Here is a 25,831-nt window from a genome sequence, read left to right as displayed (position 1 = left end):
TTCTTAAATTCTTAAATTCTTAAATTCTTAAATTCTTAAATTCTTAAATTCTTAAATTCTTAAATTCTTAAATTCTTAAATTCTTAAATTCTTAAATTCTTAAATTCTTAAATTCTTAAATTCTTAAATTCTTAAATTCTTAAATTCTTAAATTCTTAAATTCTTAAATTCTTAAATTCTTAAATTCTTAAATTCTTAAATTCTTAAATTCTTAAATTCTTAAATTCTTAAATTCTTAAATTCTTAAATTCTTAAATTCTTAAATTCTTAAATTCTTAAATTCTTAAATTCTTAAATTCTTAAATTCTTAAATTCTTAAATTCTTAAATTCTTAAATTCTTAAATTCTTAAATTCTTAAATTCTTAAATTCTTAAATTCTTAAATTCTTAAATTCTTAAATTCTTAAATTCTTAAATTCTTAAATTCTTAAATTCTTAAATTCTTAAATTCTTAAATTCTTAAATTCTTAAATTCTTAAATTCTTAAATTCTTAAATTCTTAAATTCTTAAATTCTTAAATTCTTAAATTCTTAAATTCTTAAATTCTTAAATTCTTAAATTCTTAAATTCTTAAATTCTTAAATTCTTAAATTCTTAAATTCTTAAATTCTTAAATTCTTAAATTCTTAAATTCTTAAATTCTTAAATTCTTAAATTCTTTAATTCTTTAATTCTTAAATTCTTAAATTCTTAAATTCTTAAATTCTTAAATTCTTAAATTCTTAAATTCTTAAATTCTTAAATTCTTAAATTCTTAAATTCTTAAATTCTTAAATTCTTAAATTCTTAAATTCTTAAATTCTTAAATTCTTAAATTCTTAAATTCTTAAATTCTTAAATTCTTAAATTCTTAAATTCTTAAATTCTTAAATTCTTAAATTCTTAAATTCTTAAATTCTTAAATTCTTAAATTCTTAAATTCTTAAATTCTTAAATTCTTAAATTCTTAAATTCTTAAATTCTTAAATTCTTAAATTCTTAAATTCTTAAATTCTTAAATTCTTAAATTCTTAAATTCTTAAATTCTTAAATTCTTAAATTCTTAAATTCTTAAATTCTTAAATTCTTAAATTCTTAAATTCTTAAATTCTTAAATTCTTAAATTCTTAAATTCTTAAATTCTTAAATCCTTAAATTCTTAAATTCTTAAATTCTTAAATTCTTAAATTCTTAAATTCTTAAATTCTTAAATTCTTAAATTCTTAAATTCTTAAATTCTTAAATTCTTAAATTCTTAAATTCTTAAATTCTTAAATTCTTAAATTCTTAAATTCTTAAATTCTTAAATTCTTAAATTCTTAAATTCTTAAATTCTTAAATTCTTAAATTCTTAAATTCTTAAATTCTTAAATTCTTAAATTCTTAAATTCTTAAATTCTTAAATTCTTAAATTCTTAAATTCTTAAATTCTTAAATTCTTAAATTCTTAAATTCTTAAATTCTTAAATTCTTAAATTCTTAAATTCTTAAATTCTTAAATTCTTAAATTCTTAAATTCTTAAATTCTTAAATTCTTAAATTCTTAAATTCTTAAATTCTTAATTCTTAAATTCTTAAATTCTTAAATTCTTAAATTCTTAAATTCTTAAATTCTTAAATTCTTAAATTCTTAAATTCTTAAATTCTTAAATTCTTAAATTCTTAAATTCTTAAATTCTTAAATTCTTAAATTCTTAAATTCTTAAATTCTTAAATTCTTAAATTCTTAAATTCTTAAATTCTTAAATTCTTAAATTCTTAAATTCTTAAATTCTTAAATTCTTAAATTCTTAAATTCTTAAATTCTTAAATTCTTAAATTCTTAAATTCTTAAATTCTTAAATTCTTAAATTCTTAAATTCTTAAATTCTTAAATTCTTAAATTCTTAAATTCTTAAATTCTTAAATTCTTAAATTCTTAAATTCTTAAATTCTTAAATTCTTAAATTCTTAAATTCTTAAATTCTTAAATTCTTAAATTCTTAAATTCTTAAATTCTTAAATTCATAAATTCTTAAATTCTTAAATTCTTAAATTCTTAAATTCTTAAATTCTTAAATTCTTAAATTCTTAAATTCTTAAATTCTTAAATTCTTAAATTCTTAAATTCTTAAATTCTTAAATTCTTAAATTCTTAAATTCTTAAATTCTTAAATTCTTAAATTCTTAAATTCTTAAATTCTTAAATTCTTAAATTCTTAAATTCTTAAATTCTTAAATTCTTAAATTCTTAAATTCTTAAATTCTTAAATTCTTAAATTCTTAAATTCTTAAATTCTTAAATTCTTAAATTCTTAAATTCTTAAATTCTTAAATTCTTAAATTCTTAAATTCTTAAATTCTTAAATTCTTAAATTCTTAAATTCTTAAATTCTTAAATTCTTGAATGCAAATTTTTGAAGTCGTATTTTATGTTAAAGATTTTGAAATCATTAGAAAAAAATATTTTAAATATCGGAAATTGATTTTTTTTCGGAGTGAAATTTTAGCGAGGATTTTGGATTAAAACCTGTATAAATATTCCAAGATTTTGAATTTTTGGACTTTCGAAATTAAAAATTTTATCAGCTAATATTTATGAAGTTAAATTTTAGGTTTTAAAGTATTGTATTTTCTATTTTGAAGTTTTTTTTCATGACCTTGCCTTGGCCGTCTCTTGAGGTATTTTTTTAAAAATGGGTTTATTGCTTTTATTCGTTTGGAGCCTTTAAACATAAAACGAGTTTTTTTTTATCAAATACTTTCTGAATTAGTTTTTCTTCATTAAAAAATAAAAAATTTTAAATGTTGGTCGCGATATTTTTTTATGTGTCGCGGAATTCGCGCGGTTTCGGATTAAAGGTCGGCGCGGATTTGGCGCGGATTTTTTTTCGACTCTCCCGTAACAACCCTGGACATGTCTCTTTAAGGGAAATTTAATCTACTTTTCGAATCTACATTAACCCAGAAGGGTCGTTTTGTCATTTAGAACAATTTTTTTCATTTTAAAATGTCGTGTTTTTCCTTACTTTGCAAGGTTATTTTTAGAGTGTAATAAGGTTCTACAAAGTTGTAGAACATACAATTACAAAAAAAATGATGCATATATGTACATAAGGGGTTTACTTGTAACCATCACGAGTTATCGCGATTTCATGAAAAAAAAGTATTGAAAAAGTTACTTTTTGCGTTTTTCATTGTTTCGTCAACAGTGTCTGTCACGGGTGGCGATGAACGGCCTCTGTAACAGTATTCCTAATTCCAGTCTACGTTCATATGGAAAATTGAATCGCTTTGTGCAAAGTGAGGACTTAACCAATCGGTCCCAAACTTTGGGGAGTTGTTCAGGGCCTCAAAAGGAACTGAAAAAGTGCTGTGCTGGAAAATCGATTTTGATATTACACTCTAAAGGCTAGTATGGAGATCGGAAGGAAGGGGTCAAGAAACAGCTTTACGAACAGCAGAACAAAGGGAGGGAGCGATTTCTTGGGGCTTTTCTTCACCCTCTCTGGCTTGCTTTCACCCAGTCGCGACGTTCTAGCAGGATTCTAGCAGGTTTCTTACAGAGCTTGATATTCTTACAGCATTCTAGCAGGTTTGTTCCACCGTTCTAGCAGGATTCTGACAGAACCAGCTCTGCTAGAATATTTCGTGACTGGGCACTGCCGCTGCTGCCCATTTGATTTTTTTTTCTTGACCGGGTCCTTCCGAAGAGCATATACCGCTTAATGGTCAACCAAACAAAACGTGTTTGTTAATGTTTACAATGCGTGTTCTCGTTTTTGTTTATTCAAGGTCAAGGTGAAACCCTTGAAGGGAGAGAACTTGTTTTTAAATGCCTATTATAAGTCTGTTTTACATATTTCACTCTAAATCTTCGCATTTGTTCTATACGGTATAAATTAAAAAAAAATCTTGGTGAAGAAAATTTATAGCTGATTGATTTTAACGTAGTTTTTTCAAAAGTTTTTTTTTACATTTTAACGTTCCGTGAAATGTTGTGTTTTGGAATTATGGTCCCCGTGAAAATTGCAATTTTTGAGCGTGAAAAATCACTAAATCAAAACACCCTGTGTCTCCATGAAACGGTTTCCTTCAGTATTATTGTTTGGGGCTCATGGTGCTCCAACTTTATTACAGTAGTTGTTCGGTAACTGGGCTGAGAACGTAGCCCAGTCATCGAATGCTGTTCGCTAACTGGGCTGAACGAAAAATAACGAGGGGACTACCGATGCATAATATTTATTTGATGAAATATAAAAATAAAAGTTACTCAAATTTGTTTACAATGATAACTTTTCATATTTCTTTAATTGTGACTTGAAATTACATAAAAGTTTGAAAAAAGTTTTTTTATTTGTTGACCATGATTTTTGCATCCATTAACCCCTCGGTGATTTCGGTTTGTTTTGGTTTTTTGACGTTTGTCTGCTTTTTAACTGGGCTACGGCCCAGTTATCGAGCGCCCAGTTAAACAACGCCCAGTTACCGAACAAGTACTGTACCAGAAATTTAGAAAGAATGTCTAGAGGACTATAGCATTACCACCTCAGTGCTAGGGGTCTTATGCAGATAGGACCATTTGTCAAAGAACGCTTGCTTATACTTACGTGAACTTCGGATGATGTTAAAACAATGAGTTTATGTTTCAAATTGATAAAAATATTCTTTTATTGTTAAAATTGTATATGTCAGTTAAAGGAATATAAATGAGTCGTTGTACAAAGATATACGAAAGAAATAAGAATGAGTCACAAACACGGCAGCAATGCATCTGAACGCGACGCAATAAGCCTTTAGGCAAGTCCTACAAAATACACGAGAAAATAATAACTTGTATAATTGTGACGCGCGCACACTCCTCAGCTCTACAGCTTCAGCGTCCGCATGATCACGTTCAGGTTCTCCTGCAGCTGCTTCAGCTCGGCCAGCACGTGCGGATCGATTTTGCTGACCATGGCCGGGTCGACGGTGCCCATCTCCGTTGGCCGGATCGACAGCATGCCGTTTTCGACGGGGATGTTTACGTTAGCGGTCGATTCCAGAATGCTGAGAGAGAATTTTCAGAAATTTAGTCATATAATTGCAGGTTTGAGTTGAAGAAGATTCTTACTTGGCAGTGATCACCGGACTTCCAGTGATGGCATAGACGGGTTCGCCCAGCCGGGCGTGACGGAGGATGGCCATCGCTGAGTTGGGTTGCACCTTGGGCGTGATGGCACCGTAGATTCGATCCACGCTGATCGCCTTCGGACGGTTTGGCATCGGGGTTTTGGCTTTGGCTCTGAAAAACGAAGGAGTTTGTGTTATTCTGAATTGGTTTAAGTCTTCCAATTCGACCAACCTCGAGTTACGATCCTTGGCCAGCACGCTGGTTCCGAGGGTTTTCCCCAGTGCCGATCGATCCACCAGCGTAGCCGTCTGGTTCTGGTACAAGCTGCGATTGACGGTGGACGTGTTGGTGACTCCACCGGCCGACTTGCTGCGGCGTCGGAACTTGGCCGACATGAGCGGACCGACGCGCTTCGAGGCCGACGACATCGCGGACAGCCGCTCCGGGTGGTCACTTTCCTCTGTAAGGTACCCTAGAGTGGATTACGATCGAACGGACCGTTTGCCAACACCAAAAGCAATTCCCGCCAGAGGGCGGAACAGAAATAGAGACGACAATCACCGGATTAGTTAAGCGAACCATGTGCGAGTGCGTGAGTTAAGCTTGTGCAGTGCAGATTAAAAGACAATGTGTTGTGTGTGTGTGTTTGTGCATTGTGGGTTAGTTTAATCTTAAGGTTAGACTCACCGTCATCTTTGGACTTTTTGCGAGCGGATTTCTCCAGCAGTACACTCAGGTTGGCGGCCATGACGGCGGTGCGATCGCCGTAGAAGGACGCTTCGATCTTCTCTGCCTCTTCTTGCTAAAAGGGAAGCGAAGCGGATTTGTTTTAAAATAAATTTCTCGATTTTTTTTTAGTTTAAAAAAAATCTTAATATCTATTTTTTAACATCAAAATTTTGAAAATTTCAAACCTTGGGATTATCAACTCTTATACATTACTACAAAAATAAAAAATAAATAGAATTTTAAGATTTTTTTTTAATTGTTGGATTCCAAATCTTAAATCCAAATATAGGAATTTTAAAATTTTAGAGTTTAAGAACTATATAATTTTATACATAGTTCCAATTCTAGAACTCTAGAATTTCTGCTTTTTTTAGTATTTTACTAGAATTTTAAAAATTATAATTTCTTAATTTCACATCTTCAGTTAAATATACATGTCAAAAATTAAGAATTTTAGAATGTTAGCATGTAAAAGTTTTTAAAGTATAAATTCTAACCCTCTTAAATTTAGGAAAATTTGAATTTTAGTGTTATAGAATTTTAGGTTATCTTAATTTAAGAATTATAAAATTTATTTAAGCTAAATAAAGCAGAAAATTAAATATTATTTGAAAAACCAAAACACAAACATAATATTCTAAAAACTCTTCTTTCTAATGATAAAAATTTTAGTTTTAATGATTAAAATTTAATTTAAGATTTCTATTGATTGATTTATCAAAAGGTCCTATCGGCATAAGAAACCCATGACTCATAGGTTGTTTTGAAAATTTACTCTAGAATTTAATCTTTCTAATGCTTACATATTCTCTGATCTGATTGATGGTCATTGTGAGATATTTCTTCGGGATTCTGGTCTTTAGCCCATCGACCAACCGCTGAACGCGATCCATTTCGTCTCGAAATTTCAGCTCCAGATTGGCCAACTCGCAATCAACTGGAAACAAAGAGAACCAAAAATTCAAATTTGCAAACCCTATTCCTTAATCCAAGCAAGCCACCGGAACTTACCCGTCACCTCGAAGTCGCGCATTTTGTTGGCGATTCGGGTTTTCTCGTCGACGGAACCGCGCTTTTTGCTCACCAGCCGGCGGCCGGTCTTTGTGCGAGTCATTTTGAATAAAAATCACACTTTTACTACAAAATATAATGCTAAATTGCTGGCAATTCCTGTTCAAACTTGCACCGCCACGAAAAAAAAACGGCAGCTGCTCTGTTGGAAGTCTTTGAAAAGTCCGTTGACAACCCGCGGAGGAGCAAAGAAGCGCGAAGTGAAGAGGAGACGGAGAAACACAAACACCAAAGCAAGCCAAGGAACGTTGAAAGAGGAGTGATGCAGGTAATGTAACTTTTGTGTAGTACTTTGCACGCGCGATTGAAACTGCTCAGAAAAATGAATAAATAAATCGGAAATAGGGTCCTAAGGCACTATGTCAATTTTTATTTAGGCCGTTGCACTTTGGTCAAAGGCGAGGGACATAAACTTCAAAAATATTTGCAACGGCCTTACAGCGCTAAAAACAAACGTTTCAAAACTCATTTAACCCGTGGATTAACCCCTTGTGATCGTAAAAAGGGTAATAAGGCTTTCTAGTCAGAAATTTACCAACACATTCAAAGTATGTTTACATGACAGCTGGACGTTTGTTTGCATCAGGTTTCCTATCTCTTTCTAGCAATTTTTTTTTGTCAAGCGACTTCTAGCTGGTTTATTTGACCGACTGCCCGATATGTCAGCCAACATACTTCGCAGGGCTGTGACAGCTACAGCTCGATCATTGTTTGCATCAGGACACTATGACGAGGAGTTCGTCATTTTTGAGTTAAATTATATTTTTTTCACTGGGCCTAGAAAGCCTTATTGTTCCGAGAAAAATAAGCTTTATCGTTGTGAAAAATAAATAATATCAGAAATTTATGCTTAATTTTAGGATCCAGTTTTCAAAACTCAAGATAAAAAAAGTTTGATACCCATATTGCGCCAACTCTTATGGTTCCGCAAATGTCCCCTTATCGGAACATCCCCGAGGCCTCCGGCCACTCCAGGTGGTGGCCAGTTCCAATGATCAACTCCCTCATGCTCATGCCGGCTGGCATGTCTTGGCGTGTCCATGCCTCCAGGCCATCTGTTCCCGCGCCTCCAGGCCGTCTGCTTCCGGGCCACCAAGCCGTCTGCTCCTGATGAGTTCTCGTCGACGTCCAGCAGCAGAATGAATTTTCGGGACTGACCGAGCCGCTTTTTGTTGATTTAGGTCGGGGACGTATGCCCCGCCTTTTTGCACCCATTCTCCTATACTTCCTTATTCGCTTGTTGCTCGTCGACGATCCGAAAATTATGAGGTAGAGTGGGGGTGATTTTAGATACACCAATCTCACGTCTCTCGATTGACTGATTGGGAAACGTTTATTCAACCAACCAGCGCTCGCTATGAAGAGGGGAAATTTGCCGAGAGGGGAAGGTGAAACCAAAGCGTTTCATTTCGCTTCGCGAAATTTTGGATTGCTACCCTGTATAGAGCCCTAAGACGAAGTTCTTCGTCAAAAAACTCAATGATAAATTTCACTAAAATTTATGTATTCGTGTAAAATTTAAACGAAATGCGTCTAGGCTAACTTAACTTAACTCTTTTGTTGTTCTGAGTGCTGCGAAAAAACAAATTGTACTGAATATGATTTGGTAAAAAAAAATAAATATTTTAGATTTGCTTACTGTTACGTCCGGAAGTGAACCGGAAGGAAACAGCGTTGTACCAAATGTGGAGACAAAACTTTATTTGCTGCTTGACTGTTTGGTTGCCAACGACTGAATGGTGAAAAGTGTGAAGCTAGCGAACGATGTTTGCTTCGATTGGTTTCGCTAGGTTGCTGGGTTGCTAGTCCAGGATGGTACAACACATACTTGCGACTGAATTTCAAACGTTTCAATAATTTTGTATTCAATATTTACAATGATATTGGAAATTCCGAATTGTTGAACCTCGAAACGCAGAGTTTTGACACTAAAAGGGCGGATTTTATTTTTTGCTCAAATGAAGTAGACCAAAAGGAAAATCCCTAGGAAAATCTAAACAATTACAGTCCAGACCAAGGTCCAGACTCGATTATCCAAAAGCCTAAAAGAAAACTTTCACTTCGGACAATCGAACCTTCGGATAATCGGATCAAGAAAAAAAAATCGTTGTCTTATTTTTGATGGTCGAGCTTAAGTAGGACTCAACAACTACCGTAAACTGGGGTCAATCGGGACACATCGGAGCACAATATTTTGATTTTTCTGGTTGGTTTCGGTTAGAACAGACTCAGACCAACAAAATGTGTACATCCATATCCAAATTTAAATACTTTAAGTGCTCTAAAAACGGCTGTCCCTATTGCGACTGAAGACCCGATTCACCCCAGATTACGGTACTCTAAAATGATTTAGAATTTTTGAATCCAAGATGGCGGTTAAAAAATATCGAGAAAAGACATTTTTCAATATAAATGGCAATCAAATAATCAAATTTGATCAAAATGGGTTCGCGGAGCTCAAATTTGATGTTAAAAGTAAGAAAATAAAAATATACATACATAATATACCTCGTAATATACAATTTTTTTGGTCTTGTTTTGATATTCGAAGTTCCATACCATCGGATAATCGAGGCTTCGGATATTCGTGTCTGGACTGTATCATGATATTTTCTGTTAAAAATAAAAAAAATGGATTACAAACTCAAAATTTTGAAATTAATCGAAAAATTAAAAGTGCAACATGGAGTTAAACTTTCTGTCAAGCTGCTGTGAAGTTTACCATGACAGCTGCGAAAGTTTCACTCCATGTTACCGGCTCACATCTCTCTTTTTAATTTCTCGATAAATTATAATCAACATTTAAAAAACTTAAATTTACAAGTAATCACAAGTTAAAAAGATCTCAATTTCAAAAATTTAAAACTTAAAAAATCGGTGAAATCATCCGGTTTTGCTAGAATCCTGCTTGAATCCTGCTAGAACTGTTCTGACCTCGGTTCTGACAGGCTAGCTGCTAGATTTCTGTTAGAATAGTTAGAATACTGCTAGAATGAGCTGGCTGGAATTTCCTGCTAGAATCCTGCTAGAATTTTGTTAGAATAGAACTGATACACACAAAAAAATATTACCGTAATGACAAAAGTAACACATATTTTATTTAAAAAGTTGCTAAAATTATCTCAAGGGAAAGTTTTTTTCTTGTTTAAAAAATGAAAACTTTTAATGATAAGTTTTTGAAAACTCCTTACTAACTGATTTAAAAGTCTTAACTTTTAATACGACTGTAGAATTTCTTTCATTTTGATGTTCTCGTGTAACCGTGTACGACTAAGTTCCAAATGTAAACAAACACTTTGGTAGGTCTGGTGGTACTGGTGATTCTAGGACGCAAAGCAAAGCCGACCGTGGCAGCAGCCAGGAATCGGCCGTGGAAACCTTCGTGAGCCAAACAGCAACAGCGGAACTCCTTCGAAGGAGGGTGGTGCGGGTACGGGACGAGGTCAAGTGCTCAACAAGCCAACGCGAGCTTTTAATCCAACGTACGATCTTTTTAAATTCAGAGTACTTTTTTTCTTTCCTGCAGGATACGTTATGTGAAAGGTTTGTTTGGGGCTTTCGATGGATTTTTTCTAGCAAATAAAACCAACTTGGATTTTTTTTAACAATCATACACTTTTAACTTTTTCCCATAAACACTTTCAATTTCACGTGTTCTGGTGGGATTAAAGTGAACGCAGTCTGCAGTTCTAATGTTTTGATGTTGTTCCAGTGTACCGGATCCGGATGTACACATTCCAGCTGAATAATGCTGGCAAAACTCTATCAAAATTCTGGCAGCTGTGCAAGAAATTTCCGTGACCGGGAAGTGTCATTGGACTACAAAGCTCAGATCGAATTTGACGAAATCTGAGTTATTTGGAAAAAAAACGTTAGTGTGTTAATTACAGCCCCTTGCGTGCACAATTCCTGTTGAACGTGTTGGCTACCAAGTTCGCACGTTTGTTGGTAACCCGCTGTCATCGCTCGTTTTGTTTCCCATCCCAAAACAAAACGTCAAAAATGCGCATCGCTTTTTTGACATTTCCTCTTCGTGTTTGTCTTTGTTCTTTCCGTGACGGGCCAAGAGAAACCTGAATGAAAAGGTTGCCAGAGAACGATTTTTACTCGCGAATTTTGAGTTTGTTTTCTGCGATTTTAATTGTTAATTTTCGTGTTTTTGGGTTGATTTTGTTTTGTTTTTCGAATTATTTTGCTTTTATGTTTTTCGCACTTGCTCAAAGTGAAGTTTTCCTGGTTTAAACTGTGAATCTGTGATTTTTGTCCGTTTCGCAATTCTTGCCACCTCTTTCATCTTGGCATCCCTGGTCCCTCGCGCCCATCATCGCAGATTCCGTGTGTCCGTATCGCCGTCGTCGGTGGTTGTGTTGTGTTTCTTCCTTCCGTCCGTCCGTCCGTCGTCGCGTTTCGCGTTTGTGTGTGCCAAGTCAAAGAGGTTGCCCTGCGATGCTTACGGCGAGATTACGACGACGACGAGCGAAACCTACTTGGACGAACGACGCGTCGACGATGGCGGAACATCCGGTGACAACTGCTGGTCACATTTCGGAGGAGTAGGGGAGATATCGAAGCAACCGAGGAAGATTTTGTGAAGGTTTTTGTGGTGCACAAGGGTTTGGAAGAAGTGTGTGACATTTCGGTAGCGGAAACCGGAAGTGGATCCATTTTTCGTGTGCGCGTTTCTGCGGAAGAAAGGTCGGATTTTGTCGACGGCGACGACGACGAGGCCATTCCTGGTGGTGTGTCGTCACGTACACAAATACAGGCGCGTGGAACCGTGGAGAAGAGCTGTTGTGTGGAACGCGAAAGTGTCGATTAGGCAACCCTGAGGGGCAAATTCTGGTTTTTCTCGTCACGGGGACCGTGTTTTCAGACGGCGAGAGAGAGAGAGTGAGAAGGGACGAGGTTTCTCGTGGGTTGGCGCGGGGTGGGGAACCACGGCAAGAAGACGACCGCGAGAAGCGAAAAAAGAAGCAGGCAGGCGGTGACGACGGAACGATTTTTCCTTGTGTCTCTGCGTAGATTCGCACCAGTTGTTACGACGGCTACGTAATGAACGAGATCGAGGTGAAGCAGGAAAATTTTGCGGACGTGGCCAATGGCCGGCCTTCGTCGGCGCTGCAGCAGGATGAAAATGGGGAAGATGACGGCGAGATGGTCGTCGGAATCGACGCGGACCACATCAACTTTCTCACCAGTATGGCGTCGGACGATTCGCTCGACTGCCCACCGGAAGTTGCCGCGAGGGGTCACGGTGGCCAAGCGGGCGAGTACGGCGAAGAAGACGAGGAGGACGTGATGGCCGCGGCCGAGTCGATTCTGCAGAAAACGGCCAAACGAAGTGGTGGTGGCGCCGCTGGAGCTCAGCAGTTTTATCACTGCCAGTACTGCAACAAGACCTTCACCTGGCTCAAGTCCCTGACGGTGCATCTTCGCACGCACACCAACGTTAAACCGTACAAATGCGAGCTGTGCGATCGTTCCTTCGTGCGGTCCGACTATCTCAAGTATCACATTCTCAAGAGCCACGAAACGACGGAACAGGTTTTCACGTGCGGAGCGTGCGGCGGAGTTTTTGCCACCAACCGCGGCCTCCTCCGACACATCCGCACCGAACACGACGGCCATCCCACCGGCGATGACGAGCTCAACCCAAACGCCAACCCAACCGCCCCAGAATCCGACTCGGAATCAATCCCCGACGCCGACGAGCACGGCAAATTCTCCTGCACGTACTGCGACGAGTGCTACGACACCCGGGAACCGCTCGCCGTCCACATGCGGCGCCGTCACCTCGGCGACAAGCCCTTCCGCTGTGACCTCTGCCCCAAGTCGTTCATCCGGGTGGACTTTCTCCAATGCCATCGCTCGAACCACCTTAAAACCATGGACTATCGCCAAAACGGCGCCAACGCCAAACGACCCCGCATCAGCTTGAAAAAGCTCGAAGATCTGGTCCCGTCGGCGTCCGCATCCCGGGCGGAATCGAGCGACGACGACGACGACGGTTCCGACTCGGACGGGGACAGCAGCTCGTCGGACGCGGAAAATCAGCAGCATGATCAGCAGCAGCAAAGTGAGGAGCAGCGCAGTTTGTTGGCGGCGCTGTTGACGCAGGTTTCCCGCACCGAGAACGATCGCTATCAGTGTCCGCGCTGCGACAAGACGTTCACGCAGGAGTCGACGCTCAAGGTGCACCTGAGGACGCACACAGGTGGGTGTTGTTAATTAATTGTTTTGTCGTGGCGGGGTCTTAAAAGTCGCGGCTTCTGGTGCGATCGAGAGTGTTCAGAAAAGTTATTGATTTTGAGAAAAGCGTTAGAAAACTAAATAATTTATTGAAGTGTGCAGCCTCTTTTTCATCGCCGAAAATAATTGGACAGAAACGTAATTTTCAGCATCCATTTGAGGGCTTTTCGATAAATACTGTTTTGACATTTATCTTGACGGCAAATAACAATCAAGCGAGGAAACTAACTTTTGAGTGAAGAAGAAAATTACTAAACAAAGTGTGTTTTCCGGAAATGCATAAAAAAATTACTTAATCCACCTTGAGGTGGCTGGTACCTTCCTCACATTAATGCAGTTGTATAAATAACAGTTAAGTGCTAATAAGTTTTGGTAGGGTTTTCAGATCATCAATGTTTTAGGTGTATTGGAAAGATCTTTGAAATACCTTTAAAAAAAATAACAAGACGGGTTCTTACAAAAGCCACCCTTTTTACAATCTTCCAAACTTTTGTTAAAATCGTACTTTTGAAGTACTTTTCTTAACATCCTAATATTAATTAGGGACTCCAAGACGGATCGAATGAGACCAAAACGGTCTTAATGGGTTCATCCAGTCCGAAGATAATTGGGTGCATTTTGTTTGGTGAACAGACTCACATCCAGACACACGCACAGACATTTGTTCAGAATTTGATCCTGAGACGATAGGTACACGTGAAGGTCGGTTTACGAGGTCGAATTAGGAAGTTCATTTTTCGAGCGATTTTATAGCCTTTCCTCAGTCCTTGAAGTTTTGTATCATTTCCGGCATTATTTTGTTATTTTTTACCAAAAACTCATATAGGAGGGCTGAGGTGTAATCCGGAATATCTCATGAGTATGAGTATGAACGTGGTTGATGCCAAATGAGTTGCTACTCCGTAATAAAGGAGAAAAGCAACTCTCGACGAAATTTTGAGGCTAGGAATTTTGACAGGTATGATTTTCATAAAGTATTCGCCTCCTTTTCTCTCCCACAGAAAACTGGGGACAATGTAGCTGTCAAACTAGGCGTAACTGTTAAAGTCATTCACAAAATGAGCTTTGAGTGATTTGAGTTCATTTTTGACGTCACGATTTTCTCCTCTATAGAGATCTCCACGGTTTCTCTCACGCACACCATCATTCTGTGTTAGTATTTGTATTTGAAGTATTGTTTTGGTTTTGAACGATTGTGATTGGCTGAATTCCAAGCAGCTGATTTTGTTTACACTTTTTTTACGCAGACATAGGCAAATCGAGTAGATCAATCGTCTGTAGAAACCAGCTGTTTACCACGTGCTCGTGGTATAACAAAGGACACAGCTGATTTTGACAGACGAATCATTCTACTCGATTTGCCTTTGTGTGCGTGTAAATTTTGTTACAAACTAACACACTCTCGCGCGTGGATATCTCTATAAAGGAGAAAATCGTGACTCCTCTATAAAGGAGAAAATCGTGACTCCTCTATAAAGGAGAAAATCGTGACTCCTTTATAGAGGAGAAAATTGTGACGTCAAAAATGAACTCAAATCATTCAAAGTTCATTTTGTGAATGACATTAACAGTTAAGGTAAGAACAAGATTGTCCGTCAGACCTGGACGCAAACGCAAAATTTTGCGCCTGTCATCATAGCCTGCCAGTCATCAACCATTGAACAAAGCAACCCCTTTAGATTGTTCGACTGACAGCTGATGGAAAAATCGAACTGGCACAGCGTTCTGCGTTCACCACTGCGTCGAACGGACAATCTTGTTCTTAGCTTTACGCCTAGTTTGACAGCTACATTGTCCGCAGTTTTCGGTGGGAGAGAAAAGTAGGCGAATACTTTATGAAAATCATACCTGTCAAAATTTCTAGCCTCAAAATTATGTCGCGAGTTGCTGTTCTTATCTATCCAGGTTTTTAAGCGAAGATGGCGTTCGAATGGTGAACATCCGAAATGTCAAAAGCACGCAGTAGCACCAACGTTAGAAATCAAATGTGGCTGTCATGCCATGGCACACTTTTTTCGGAATATTGGTACCACAGCGTGATTTTGATATTTCGGACGTTCACCATTCGAACGCCATCTTCGCCTAAAAACCTGGATACAGGCGCCCTCGCAAGAAGCCTGCAGTTCAACAGAAGTAAGGAATGTCAGAAGGAAGTCAAGAACCTACACTCAAACCCCGATGCACGCACGTTCAAAATCACTCAGTTTTCGTCAAAACCGAACCTACTCAGAAATGAGTAAAGGGAGCATCTGTCAGATTTGAGTGAATTTCACCCAGAATTCCACGAAAACCAAGGTATGTAGATAAGTAAGGTAAGGCGGGTTTTCCAGCTGTCAAAATAGTTAGTTACTACCAAGCCCGGATTTTATATGGAGATTTTCAGAAAAGTGAAAATTTGACAATTTTCCGTGCAAATTTCACCGGAATTTTTTGTAAGGTTGTTAAGGATGCCAAACTGAGCTGAAATGCGCTTTTAAAACATTTTTTTTTTTCAAAAAAAAATCAATTAAACGCGTTTTTCGGTTCAGTTTGGCATGCTTAACAACCTTACAAAAAAATCCGGTGAAATTTGCCCGGAAAATGGTCAAATTTTCACTTTTCTGAAAATCTCCATATAAAATCCGGGTTTCGTGCTAACTAACTATTTTGACAGCTGGAAAACCCGCCTTACCTTACTTATCTACATACCTTCAGCCCTCTGTCACGACGGCCATGTTTATGAAACCTAATGGTACGTTCGTTTGATGGCTAGTTCCACACTGAGTGCCGCACTCAGAGCTGTCAAAGTGTTTCTTTGAAGAAACTCGCACTAGTTCCGCACGAGTTTCGCCGCCATCTTGGAACTGAAACTCTAGTGCCGCACTCGATATTTTTTCAGTTTCATGCGAGTTCCATGCACACTGAAAAAGAATGTTCGTTTGAACCAAAACTGGCACAAACGAGTGTGGCACTCAGTGCTGCACTGGCTGTTCAAACGAACGTACCATAAATGTTCGACGCGAACATGAAGACAACAAAGAAGATGAAGAACGCATTTGCTGTCAAAATTTGAAAATAAACAAACCGCGTGGTAAACAAAGGTATTATTTCATATTGTTGAAATGATTTCCATGAAAAAGGAACCCTACCCGCCAGAGACTATGGATAAATGCCCCGCGAAGTATAGCGATGAAGACGGTTTTGCAAGTTCAAAGTTCAGATTTATTCGGACCACTTCGCGATGAACTTCTTGTGAGTCCATTTCTTCGATTCCCTGTGCGAGTCGACAGCGGGAGTGGGAAGGATGCTCGGAAAGACCAGCTCCGCCACAATCACCGGAATTGCGGATGTTTCTGCACTTGGTCGGTTACTCCCTGCCGGAGATTGCAGCGAATTGTTCGGCAGGATCAACAGCGGGACTTGGCCAGTCCCCGGTCCAGAGTACTACCCAGCAAATTTTACCGGTCAATCGACAGCAACAGTTTTCATCTTTTTTCGTAACAGATTTGCACACACAAAAAGTGATGTTTCTTGAAGATTTGGTGTAAACAAACAGACAACACCAATACTGCTACACTCACAGAGCCCACGCAGTAGTATTAGTGAAGAGCCCACGATAAACAACGTGGGCTCTTCACTAATACTACTACGTGGGCTCTTCGAGGTTTTGATGACTGTCAAACGTTCTAGCCATTTACAGTGGTGCCAGAGGGTTGCATCGGTTGCATACCTTGGTTTTCGTGGAATTCTGAGTGAAATTCACTCAAATCTGACAGATGCCCCCTTTAATCATTTCTGAGTAGGTTCGGTTTTGACGAAAACTGAGTGATTTTAAACGTGCGTGTGGTTTGAAAACAACTGTTTGACACCTCTTTTATTCGGAGTTCACACACACTATCAAACATTTGTTCAGATAGTGTGCGTGAGCTCCGTGTAAAAAGTGCAGTCCGTCACTTTTTAGTTTGACTTTGTCCAGGTGTAGGAGTCGTCTCCCTGGGTCCTGTCTCGGTGGAGTCGCTGGTTGGACTAGCAACCCAAAGGTCGTCAGTTCGAATCCCGGGATGGATGGAAGCTAAGGTGTAAAAAAAGGTTTGCAATTGCTTCAACAATCAAGCCTTCGGACACCTAGTTTCGAGAGGTTATGTCCTAGTCCGAAAGTTATGTGTGGTGAGTCACCCAAAATCTCTTTTACGCAAATGGACCGACGTTTTACTTCCCCATCCGATAGAAGGCCAAGAGGATAAGGCGGGAATCGAGGGTTTAGTGTAGTTATTTGCTATATACCTGTTGACACCGCTTGAGACCGTTGAATCCACATCATCTCCTTCAATCATCACGGGATTGATTTTTTTTGGGTTAGTAGGATAAGTTATTGGCTGTTCGATGCCTCTCGAGCTACGATGTTATAGGAAGGTCTTTCTAAATAACACACCAAAACACTCGCACACAGTTATTTCAATACTAAATAAATGTAATGTTGCACCACGATCACCCAGACGACTTAAACCGTCAGCATGCCTCCCGATCAACGATGATATATGAAAGACTTCTTTGATTATACAAAAAAAAAATGCGTTACAAACTCACTAATCATTGCAAGGATATAATTAATATTGATCACTCAACAAAATGAAACCGAAAACACGAATATTCCTGCACAGCATCAGAATTCAAAAAGGAGGGCCGAGGTACCCCAACGGAATCCGGAATTTCTGTCCCCCATCTAACAGTCAAAACATAGACAAATCGGGATATTTTGCAACCGGAAGCATCCAATTTTATCAATTCTACGAAAAAAGTTTCCAGTTCCAATAAATTCCTTGCTATATCAAAGGGTTTTATATTTTCCCTTTTCTCTTCCATTCCTACTAGGCATCACCCCGTTCAAATGCCCGCTCTGCGATCTGGCATTCATCCGATCTGACTACCTTAAGAACCACCTGAAGAAACACATCGAAGACAACGGCGAGGACCCGGGCGCACCGGGAGCGATCGACCCGTCCACTTTTTCGTATAGCAGTTCAACGTACGCAAGCGGTCCCAGCGGAACCGGCGTCAGTGGCACTGGCAGTGGTGGCGGCTCGGTGTCCCTGTTGAAACCGCTTGCGGCAAGAACCCAATCGACGGGCATTTCGCTGCTGAAACCTCCCGAGGAGCGAAAACCCCCCGATCAACCCGAGTACTGCATCCGGACGGAGGATGGCAAGTTTATGTGTACGGCGTGCGAGCGCGTGTTTAGCCACCAGCAAACGGTCCGGATCCATTACCGGATACACACCAACGAAAAGCCCTACAAATGCCCGAGCTGTCCGGAGTCGTTTATCCGGTCGGACTATCTGGAGCGGCACATGAAGGTGCACTGGAAGGACGGCGGGCCGCTCGGACCGTTGCCACCGTTGATGGTTCCGACCAAGAGTGGGGGCAGCGCGTTGGCATCGGCTTCCGCTTCGGTGGGTGCCTCGGACAGCAGCGATTCGACGAGTCCGCAAAAGCCGACGATTGGCCGGGCCGGGCTGCTGCCGGAGAATTACCACTTTGTGGAGGCCGGCGATGGTCAGTACGCGTGCAAGATTTGTGATCAAGTATTTTCCCAAAGCGATCAAACGAGCATTCGAAAGCATGCGTTGACGCACACCGAGGAGAAGCCGTTCTTCTGTGATGTGTGCGATCGCTCGTTCAACCGGGTTGACTACCTGAAGGAGCACTTCAAGTCGAAACGGCACCGACAGGCCCTGGCCGAAGCCAGCGGGGACGCAATGGCGATGACAATGGCCGAGGAGGACGACGACTCGATGACGGACACGAGCATCACCGGCAGGATGGCCAAAATCAAGTCCCCCATCAGTCCGATGACGAACGCGATCGCCGACCGGATGGAGTTCCAGCGGACGGAGGACGGCCGGTACAAGTGCACCGACTGCGACAAGACGTTCGTGACGGCCGTTACGCTTAAAATGCACCTCCGGCTGCACACCGGAGAAAAGCCGTACAAATGCTCACGCTGCAGCATGGCCTTTATCCGGTCGGACTACCTGAAGACGCACGAGAAGATCCACCGGCAGGAGGCGTACATGGCCAACCGGCAGCTGTACTCGCGCGACCAGAGCATTGCATCCGGCGATGAGTACGACGACGATGGCCAGCAGCAGCAGCAGCAGCAGCAGCAACAGTACGAAGAGGGCGAGTACACGGGACTGCCGTCGCAGCTTTATCCTCAGCAGAACCAGCAGGTCAAGCAGGATCCGGAGCTGATTATTGAGGCGTCGGCGGGACTCCACGAGCAGGACGGTGGTCCGATGGTCAAGGAGGAGGAGCAGGATGAGGATGAGGACGATGACGATGAGGACAACGGTGGAGACGAAGAGGAAGAGGACGAGGAGGAGAGTGAGGACGAACAGGTGAGCGGTGGTAACGGATCGTTTTACCTTTTTGCGTGGAGGTAAAGTACGGATTGGCGCGGAATCGGAGGGAACTAACGGTGTGCTTTCGTTGCAGGTCATTGAGGTGATGGTCAAGGAGGAGGACTCGGACGACGACGATGATGAGGAGGAGCAAGGAGGGTGAGTTATTTACTTGCTTAGTTGTAACTTGGTGATTTTAACTAATATTTACGTTTCAGTGACGACGACCAGAACGAGGAGGACGAGGAGGGTGGCGACGAGGAGGAGGACGAGCATGAAAACAACAACAGCTACGAAAACGAGGACAGCTCGTCCCGCGTGAGTGGCGGCGTCGGCGGAGTCGGTGCCCACTTGGAACAATCGTCCGGCCCGCGGTCCAAGCACCGGTGTCACCTGTGCAAGAAGGAATTTGCATGGCCAAAGTCGCTCAAGATTCATCTGCGCACGCACACCGGCGAACGGCCGTACGAGTGCGAAATTTGCGGGAAAAGCTTCACCCGGTCGGACAGTTTGAAGGCGCATCGAAACACCCACGGGGACGTTCGGGTGCTGCAGTGCCATCTGTGCGACGCCACCTTCGTCAATGGAAGTGGGCTGATACGGCACCAGAAGACGGAACACGGCATTGAACCGTTGGACGCGTAAAGCCGCGCGAAAAAAAACGAAAATGAAAGAAATCGTTCCCACCCCGCCGCCTCTTTCTGAATCCTGCCTGCTCGCCCTCGCCCACACACGTCACAAGAATCGAGACAATATATTGACACCCCCGGGCTCCCCTCCCCCGCGAAGGGCAGACATTGTGAATGCACCACTCCCCGACGCCCCCCCCACCACGACTGTTGAACATTGCCAACGCACCTCCTTGGAAGAAGAAGAAGTAATCACTTGCAACACAATATTATTAAACAATTGAATAGTAGCAATTTAGCATAACAAGGTAAAGTAATTTCGTAAGATGAGCGATCAGTTTCAATTGAGAGTTTTTCACGGTTTTAATTGTAATTGCATAAAACAAGAAAACACAATAGAATTTAGTGTTCCCTGCAGTGCGAATTGTGTTGTCGTCGTCGGCGTTTGTTGAGAGAGTGGTGTAGGTGTGTGTGTGTGTGTGTGTGTGGGAGAGATAGAGAGATATTTGCACATATTACTATTTTGCTTGGAGAGAATGCGTGAAAAGCACTTGCATTTTTGCTCTTACATTTTTTTTTCTTATTTCGTCTGTAAGATTTTATTTACATTATAAATAATATTATTACTAAAATAGTTGTAGTTCTACTGCTAGTGTAAAGAGATGTGAGCGCGGGAGAAGTTGCGCGCGCGTAGGTTTTATATGGTAGGACACACTATTCGAAGATGTTAGATTTTTTTTCACCCCCACAAAGTATGTATATTTGTATTGATTGAACATTACATGGCGTATAAAAAGTAAACACAAAAAAAAAACAAATGGTTTATTTTAAATGGCATTGAAGAAATCGAAACATGAATATCACATCCCTTATTTCTAACATATAAATATACGATTACAGCATTAATAGACACTCAAGTTTTGAGATAAAATTAAATTTCGTGACTCGACTCCGGAGTTCAAATTTGGGTGATGCCTTTATGAATAATCGAGTTCAAAACATGTCTGGAGTTTTTTTTTAAAAGGTCCAATAAACCAAATTTCCAGTTTTTGTTTGTTGGGTGTTTTTAGAACCGCTTTGAGTCAGGGGTATTAAAAAACACCCAAAAAGCAAAAACTGGAAATCTGGTTTATTGGTCCTTTTTAAAAAAACTCCAAATGTTTAAATCTCTTTAATTTCCGCGTTCATAAATTCTTTTTTTTTATGTTAATTTTTACTTTAAAGTTTTTTTTTGAGTTTTGGATGACGCCTAAAAACCATTTGTGGTCGCTTTTTTATTTTAATGCACAATCTACACTCAAAGTAAAAAGTATCCTTATTTCAAGTTCTCCCGTCGTCACCCTTTAAAAGGGTATCGAAAATGTACTGAATTTGACATACCCTTTTAAAAGGGTGACGTCGGGTGAACTTTAAAAAAGGATAGAAAGTATCCTTTTTGAGGATTGAAAGTACCCTTTTGAGGGATACTTCTGACTTTGAGTGTAGTGCACAACAAATAAATTGGCAATAGAGTTATCTACGTGCGCATGTATTGCGTGTACGTACACGAAAAAGATTGAGGTTAAATTTTGTACCGACCAGCAAAACAAATGGTGTACTAGTGTGTGTGAGCTCGGGCTTAGATAACTCTATACAACATTTTTTCGATGGATCAACTATAGAGTTATCTACGTGCGCATGTATTGCGAGTACGTACACGAAAAAGATTGAGGTTAAATTTTGTACCCGCCAGCAAAACAAATGGGGTGCTAGTGTGCGTGAGCTCGGGCTTAGATAACTCTATGGTCCCCTTGGAACGAGCTGTCAAGTAGGACCATTTCTGCACGCAGAAAAATTAGGCATATTTGAATCAATAAAACGTTTTGTTGATTTAAAAATCAAGATTTTTGTTGAATCAACGGAAAAAAACGGAATCGACGTAACACCTTATAATGTGGCCCTCTTAAACCTTGCGGTTTCGTCAACGGATCCACAGGCGTGTATCGTTCTTTTTGCGACAAGACTCCGCCTCCCGGGTCTCCTAAGTGTGAAGGTATGGGCACGGGGAGAGGGCACCGAATACCTATATTTACACTTAGAATTTTTTGCGTCCGCCCCGGGATTCGAAACGGCGACCTCTGGATTGTGAGTCCAGTGCGCGGTCCGATTGATCCACACAGGCAGAATCAACGCTAAACGTCAAAGCAACTTTTTCAAAACAACAAAAGATTTTTGTGGAATTGAGAAAACCAAGGTTTGTTTCAACGCAAAATCGGTGTTGATTATATTCAACAAGAATTTTGTTGAATCAAACCTCGTACAGGCTGATTCTACAAAATATTTTTCTGCGTGTGTCAAGAAGAACAAGAATATCTCAAATTAAAGCTTAATTTAAGGGCTCAATTTTTTGGTGTTCACACTCACAATCAGAACTATCCCCCAAACTATCCCAGAACTATCCCTCAAAAGGGTACTCTCTATGCCTTTTCCTCAAAGAAGGATATTTTTACTTTCTTTCTTTTTTTCAAGTTCACCCGGCGTCACCACAGAGTTACTTTTGTCATTACAGTAATATTTCTGTGTGAGTGTAGTACTTCAAAAGGCCTTTTTAAATGCAACCAAGAGATTTGAAGATTAAAGAGAGCCTGGAGCACGGCTAAAATCCTTTGTCTTATGCTCGATTGGTACCTCCGTTTGACAGTTCTCGTTCTTCGATTGGTGGTCTTTTTATTTGAGTTGTCCGTTCTCTAATAAGCTCTAGGTTCTATAGTAGAAAAGGGAACTAAAGCCCTATGTAAATTTTTGTGTACAACGCAACGGTATAAAACCATTTCTGATTTTGAGGCCACGCTCCATATATTTTTTAAATTTGCATGAAAATTTTGTTACTAGGGGAAGGGAAGAGGGTTCAAAAATCATTTATTTTTGCGAGCTTGCATGGTTTTTTGTCGATATACCCGATTTAAAGTTTTCCGTGTTTCAAAACTCTCCACACCAGAAAGCTCTTCGAAAAGCTCTCATCTTTTAAATTCTCTCCAAAATCACAGCTGGCTGTCATCTGCCCGTTCGCGCTGTCAGCTGGAGAGTAGGCGCATTCCTCGAACAAACACATTGCTCTTCCAACGAATATTTTGCGAGCGAAACTTTAAAATTGTAAAATTTCCTCAATTTGTAACAAAAAGACTGTTTATTGGGCTGTACATAATTTTGTTTTAATGTTTAATAACTGGTGAACTACGGGTACAACAAATTTCCTATGATTTAGTGGAAGAGTTTGACTAAAAACAGTCTGGTAAGTAGTTGGCTTGCCAGAAATTCCGCTCCAAAAAATAATGCAATGGCGTAACTTTACGATTCTATTGTCCCCCAGTGATAGCGAAAGCATTGTGTTAGTGCCCGAAACTTGCCACCGAAGTCAAGTTTCAGAATGGTTCGCACCAAGCCATCCCGCCACGGCAACACCAAACGGAACCGGACCAGCTTCCAGGAGGAGAAACTGAACGCAAAGATTCGTGACTTTGACATTTTGGGTAAGTTTTTTGTGACGATTCATAGCGGATTCACTCTAAACAGAGTTTGCCTTTCCAGCGGAAGGCCTACTGGCGAACCTGGAGTCCGTGTACAGCAACAGCTTGGACGACCAGTTGCGGAAGTTGCACTTGGTGAAGAACCGGATGCCCAAGCGGGTGCTGCAGATGAAGATGGGTGACCTGCGGCTGTTGACCGGCGTCAAGACCTTTGCCGATTTGGAGAAAATGTCCGTGGAGGCGATCGACGCGATGAGTTCGATCGGCTCGAGCCAGTTTTCGCAGAGCTTCGGCAACGGCAACGAGAAGACCGAAAAGAAGCTGTCCAAGGCCGACGAGGGTTATCTCACCGAAGACAGCGGCTTGGGCTGCAATCCGCTGCCGGACCTGATGATGTCCGCTTCGAAAGCCCGTCCGTACGGCCCGCTAGCATCGGCAATGAAGAACCGTCGCCGAAGCAAGTCCGTGTCCGGCCAGGCCACCCCGTCCAAAGGTCACGCTTCGCTTCTGCTCGGCATCAAGTCCAAGAAGACCTTCGGCGCAAGTCAATCGCTCTTCGCCGCAGCCGCCGACAACAATCGCCACTCGCGGTCCAAGTTCCGGACGCCCAACGCCGCGGCAGGTCGCCTCCAGACGGTCAGCACGGATCGCGGTCTTAGCCTGATTACGCCCAAGGTGCAACCAAACACGCCGATGGCCTTACTGAGACACGCGCGCGCCGGGGAAAGCATCTACTCTATGACCGGGAGTCCGGTTATAACGGCCGCCATGGTGGAGGAAACGGCCAACGTTAACATCCCGGTCGCGAACGGAATGCTATCGATTCGGCCCACCGACATGGAAAGTTTCGATGCGGGACTGCTTCAGCGTATCGACCCGGGAACGTTGGAACATCTCAAGAAGCTGCAGAGGAATCTGAACAAGATTATGCAGATCGCCGAGGAGCGTCAACTGCAGAAGCTGTGAATAGACTGGCATAATTTGTATTTTATCATTAGTTGCCTTACTTAATTTTGCAATGTCACTCATTATGTGTAGAATAATTCATGTTTGTTTGAAGATTAGTTAATTGTATCGCATGGAGAGAGGAGATAATTCTCTGATGACTGGTTCCTAATCCTTACTGAAAAAGCAGTTTTTAAATGATGTCAATAAATAAATGTTCAAATTTAATCAATTCTGTTTTCTTGTAGCGGAAAAAGCAAATACAGTCCAGACTCGGTTATCCGAAGGTATTTTTGGGACTTCGGATAATCGAATCTCGAACAAAAAAAAAATTTCGACTTTTTTTCTATTTTTTTATTTTTAAATTCGAGTTCTGCGATCCCTTTTCTGTCTCTTTTAATGGTTGATTAACTATAAAATTATATTTTTTTCTTCAATATTTCGTCTTTGCCAGTTTGGCCGCAATCTTGGATTTCAAAAAAACTAAATCACTTTAGAGTAGTTTAGGGGTCATACAATCAAAAATAAGACAAAGAAAAAAAAAATATTGTTTCGATTATCCGAAGTAAAATTTTGCCAAGGCCTTCTGATAATCGAGTCTGGACTGTAAACATTTTTTATTTGAGATTAGAGCAATTCGTTGAGATTTCGATCATTCGATTTTGTTTTTGTATTTTTTAGTCCGACTGAAACTGTTTTGGTGCCTTTGATATGCCCAAAGCGTTATTAGTTTGTCCATATAATTTTCCATACAAATTTGGCAGTTGTCCATACCAAAATGATACATGAAAATTCAAAAATCTCTATCTTTTTAAGGAATTTTTTGATCGGTTTGGTGTCTTCAGCAAAGTTGTCGGTATGGATAATCACTACACTGAACAAAAATGATACAAGGAAATTTTTTTTGGTGATTTTTAATTTAACTTTTTGTCACTAAAACTTGATTTTTTTTTGTTTTCTGATATGGGGATATCAAATGCCAACTTTTCAGAAATTTCCAGAATGTGCAAAAAATCTTTGACCGAGTTTTGATTTTTTGAATCAATACTGATTTAAAAAAAATCGAAATATTGGTCGCAAATTTTTTTTAACTTAATTTTTCGATGTAAAATCGAATTTGCAATCAAACAGTACGTAAGTAAAATTTTGATAAAGTGCACCATTTTCAAGTTATAGCCATTTTCAGGTATTTTTTTTTTGAAAATAGTCGCAGTTGTTAAAATATCAAAATATCAGCTCTCAGCAACTAC

The 25,831-nt window shown here is 40.0% G+C and overlaps 3 protein-coding genes across 4 annotated transcripts; 2 read left to right on the top strand and 1 right to left on the bottom strand.

Annotated features, from left to right (window-relative positions):
- Positions 1-4,605: 4,605 nt before the first annotated feature.
- Positions 4,606-7,037, bottom strand: LOC120423257 (borealin-like). 2 transcript variants are annotated; one of them, XM_039586987.2, is made up of 6 exons: positions 6,813-7,037; positions 6,605-6,738; positions 5,760-5,874; positions 5,304-5,532; positions 5,073-5,243; positions 4,606-5,008 (listed from the first exon to the last, which is right to left on the bottom strand). In XM_039586987.2, exons 1-6 carry the CDS (start codon positions 6,913-6,915, stop codon positions 4,828-4,830), a joined length of 933 nt encoding a protein of 310 aa, XP_039442921.1. In that variant the 5' UTR covers positions 6,916-7,037; the 3' UTR covers positions 4,606-4,827. The 2 variants fall into 2 exon arrangements, with proteins under 2 accessions (XP_039442921.1, XP_039442920.1); XM_039586986.2 differs by having other exon boundaries at positions 5,304-5,544; positions 6,813-7,034.
- A 3,947-nt stretch (positions 7,038-10,984) lies between these two features.
- LOC120423244 (zinc finger protein 26-like) lies at positions 10,985-20,152 on the top strand. Its single transcript, XM_039586961.2, has 4 exons — positions 10,985-13,086; positions 17,973-19,498; positions 19,596-19,660; positions 19,720-20,152. Exons 1-4 carry the CDS (start codon positions 11,925-11,927, stop codon positions 20,144-20,146), a joined length of 3,180 nt encoding a protein of 1,059 aa, XP_039442895.1. The 5' UTR covers positions 10,985-11,924; the 3' UTR covers positions 20,147-20,152.
- A 3,026-nt stretch (positions 20,153-23,178) lies between these two features.
- Positions 23,179-24,809, top strand: LOC120423245 (borealin-like). The gene is made up of 3 exons (XM_039586962.2): positions 23,179-23,401; positions 23,480-23,639; positions 23,698-24,809. The coding sequence occupies exons 2-3, from the start codon at positions 23,537-23,539 to the stop codon at positions 24,600-24,602; spliced, it is 1,008 nt and encodes a 335-aa protein (XP_039442896.1). The 5' UTR covers positions 23,179-23,401; positions 23,480-23,536; the 3' UTR covers positions 24,603-24,809.
- The last annotated feature ends 1,022 nt before the right edge of the window (positions 24,810-25,831 follow it).

Source organism: Culex pipiens, chromosome 2, assembly GCF_016801865.2.
Source record: "Culex pipiens pallens isolate TS chromosome 2, TS_CPP_V2, whole genome shotgun sequence".
In the NCBI taxonomy this organism is placed as follows: domain Eukaryota; kingdom Metazoa; phylum Arthropoda; class Insecta; order Diptera; family Culicidae; genus Culex; species Culex pipiens.
The sequence above is the reverse complement of the archived record's forward strand: the minus strand, read 5'-3'. Positions and strand labels throughout refer to the sequence as shown.

What these genes read in the sequence shown, in the direction of transcription:
- LOC120423257 (XM_039586986.2), bottom strand. Translation starts at nt 6,915, where the DNA reads ATGACTCGCACAAAGACCGGCCGCCGGCTGGTGAGCAAAAAGCGCGGT. An exon ending in GCGCGACTTCGAGGTGACGG is followed by an intron (nt 6,739 to 6,812) that starts GTAAGTTCCGGT and finishes CTTTGTTTCCAG; the next exon opens with TTGATTGCGAGTTGGCCAAT. An exon ending in GCCAAGGATCGTAACTCGAG is followed by an intron (nt 5,244 to 5,303) that starts GTTGGTCGAATT and finishes TTCGTTTTTCAG; the next exon opens with AGCCAAAGCCAAAACCCCGA.
- LOC120423244 (XM_039586961.2), top strand. Translation starts at nt 11,925, where the DNA reads ATGAACGAGATCGAGGTGAAGCAGGAAAATTTTGCGGACGTGGCCAAT. An exon ending in GCACCTGAGGACGCACACAG is followed by an intron (nt 13,087 to 17,972) that starts GTGGGTGTTGTT and finishes CATTCCTACTAG; the next exon opens with GCATCACCCCGTTCAAATGC. An exon ending in AGGAGAGTGAGGACGAACAG is followed by an intron (nt 19,499 to 19,595) that starts GTGAGCGGTGGT and finishes CTTTCGTTGCAG; the next exon opens with GTCATTGAGGTGATGGTCAA.
- LOC120423245 (XM_039586962.2), top strand. Translation starts at nt 23,537, where the DNA reads ATGGTTCGCACCAAGCCATCCCGCCACGGCAACACCAAACGGAACCGG. An exon ending in TCGTGACTTTGACATTTTGG is followed by an intron (nt 23,640 to 23,697) that starts GTAAGTTTTTTG and finishes TTGCCTTTCCAG; the next exon opens with CGGAAGGCCTACTGGCGAAC.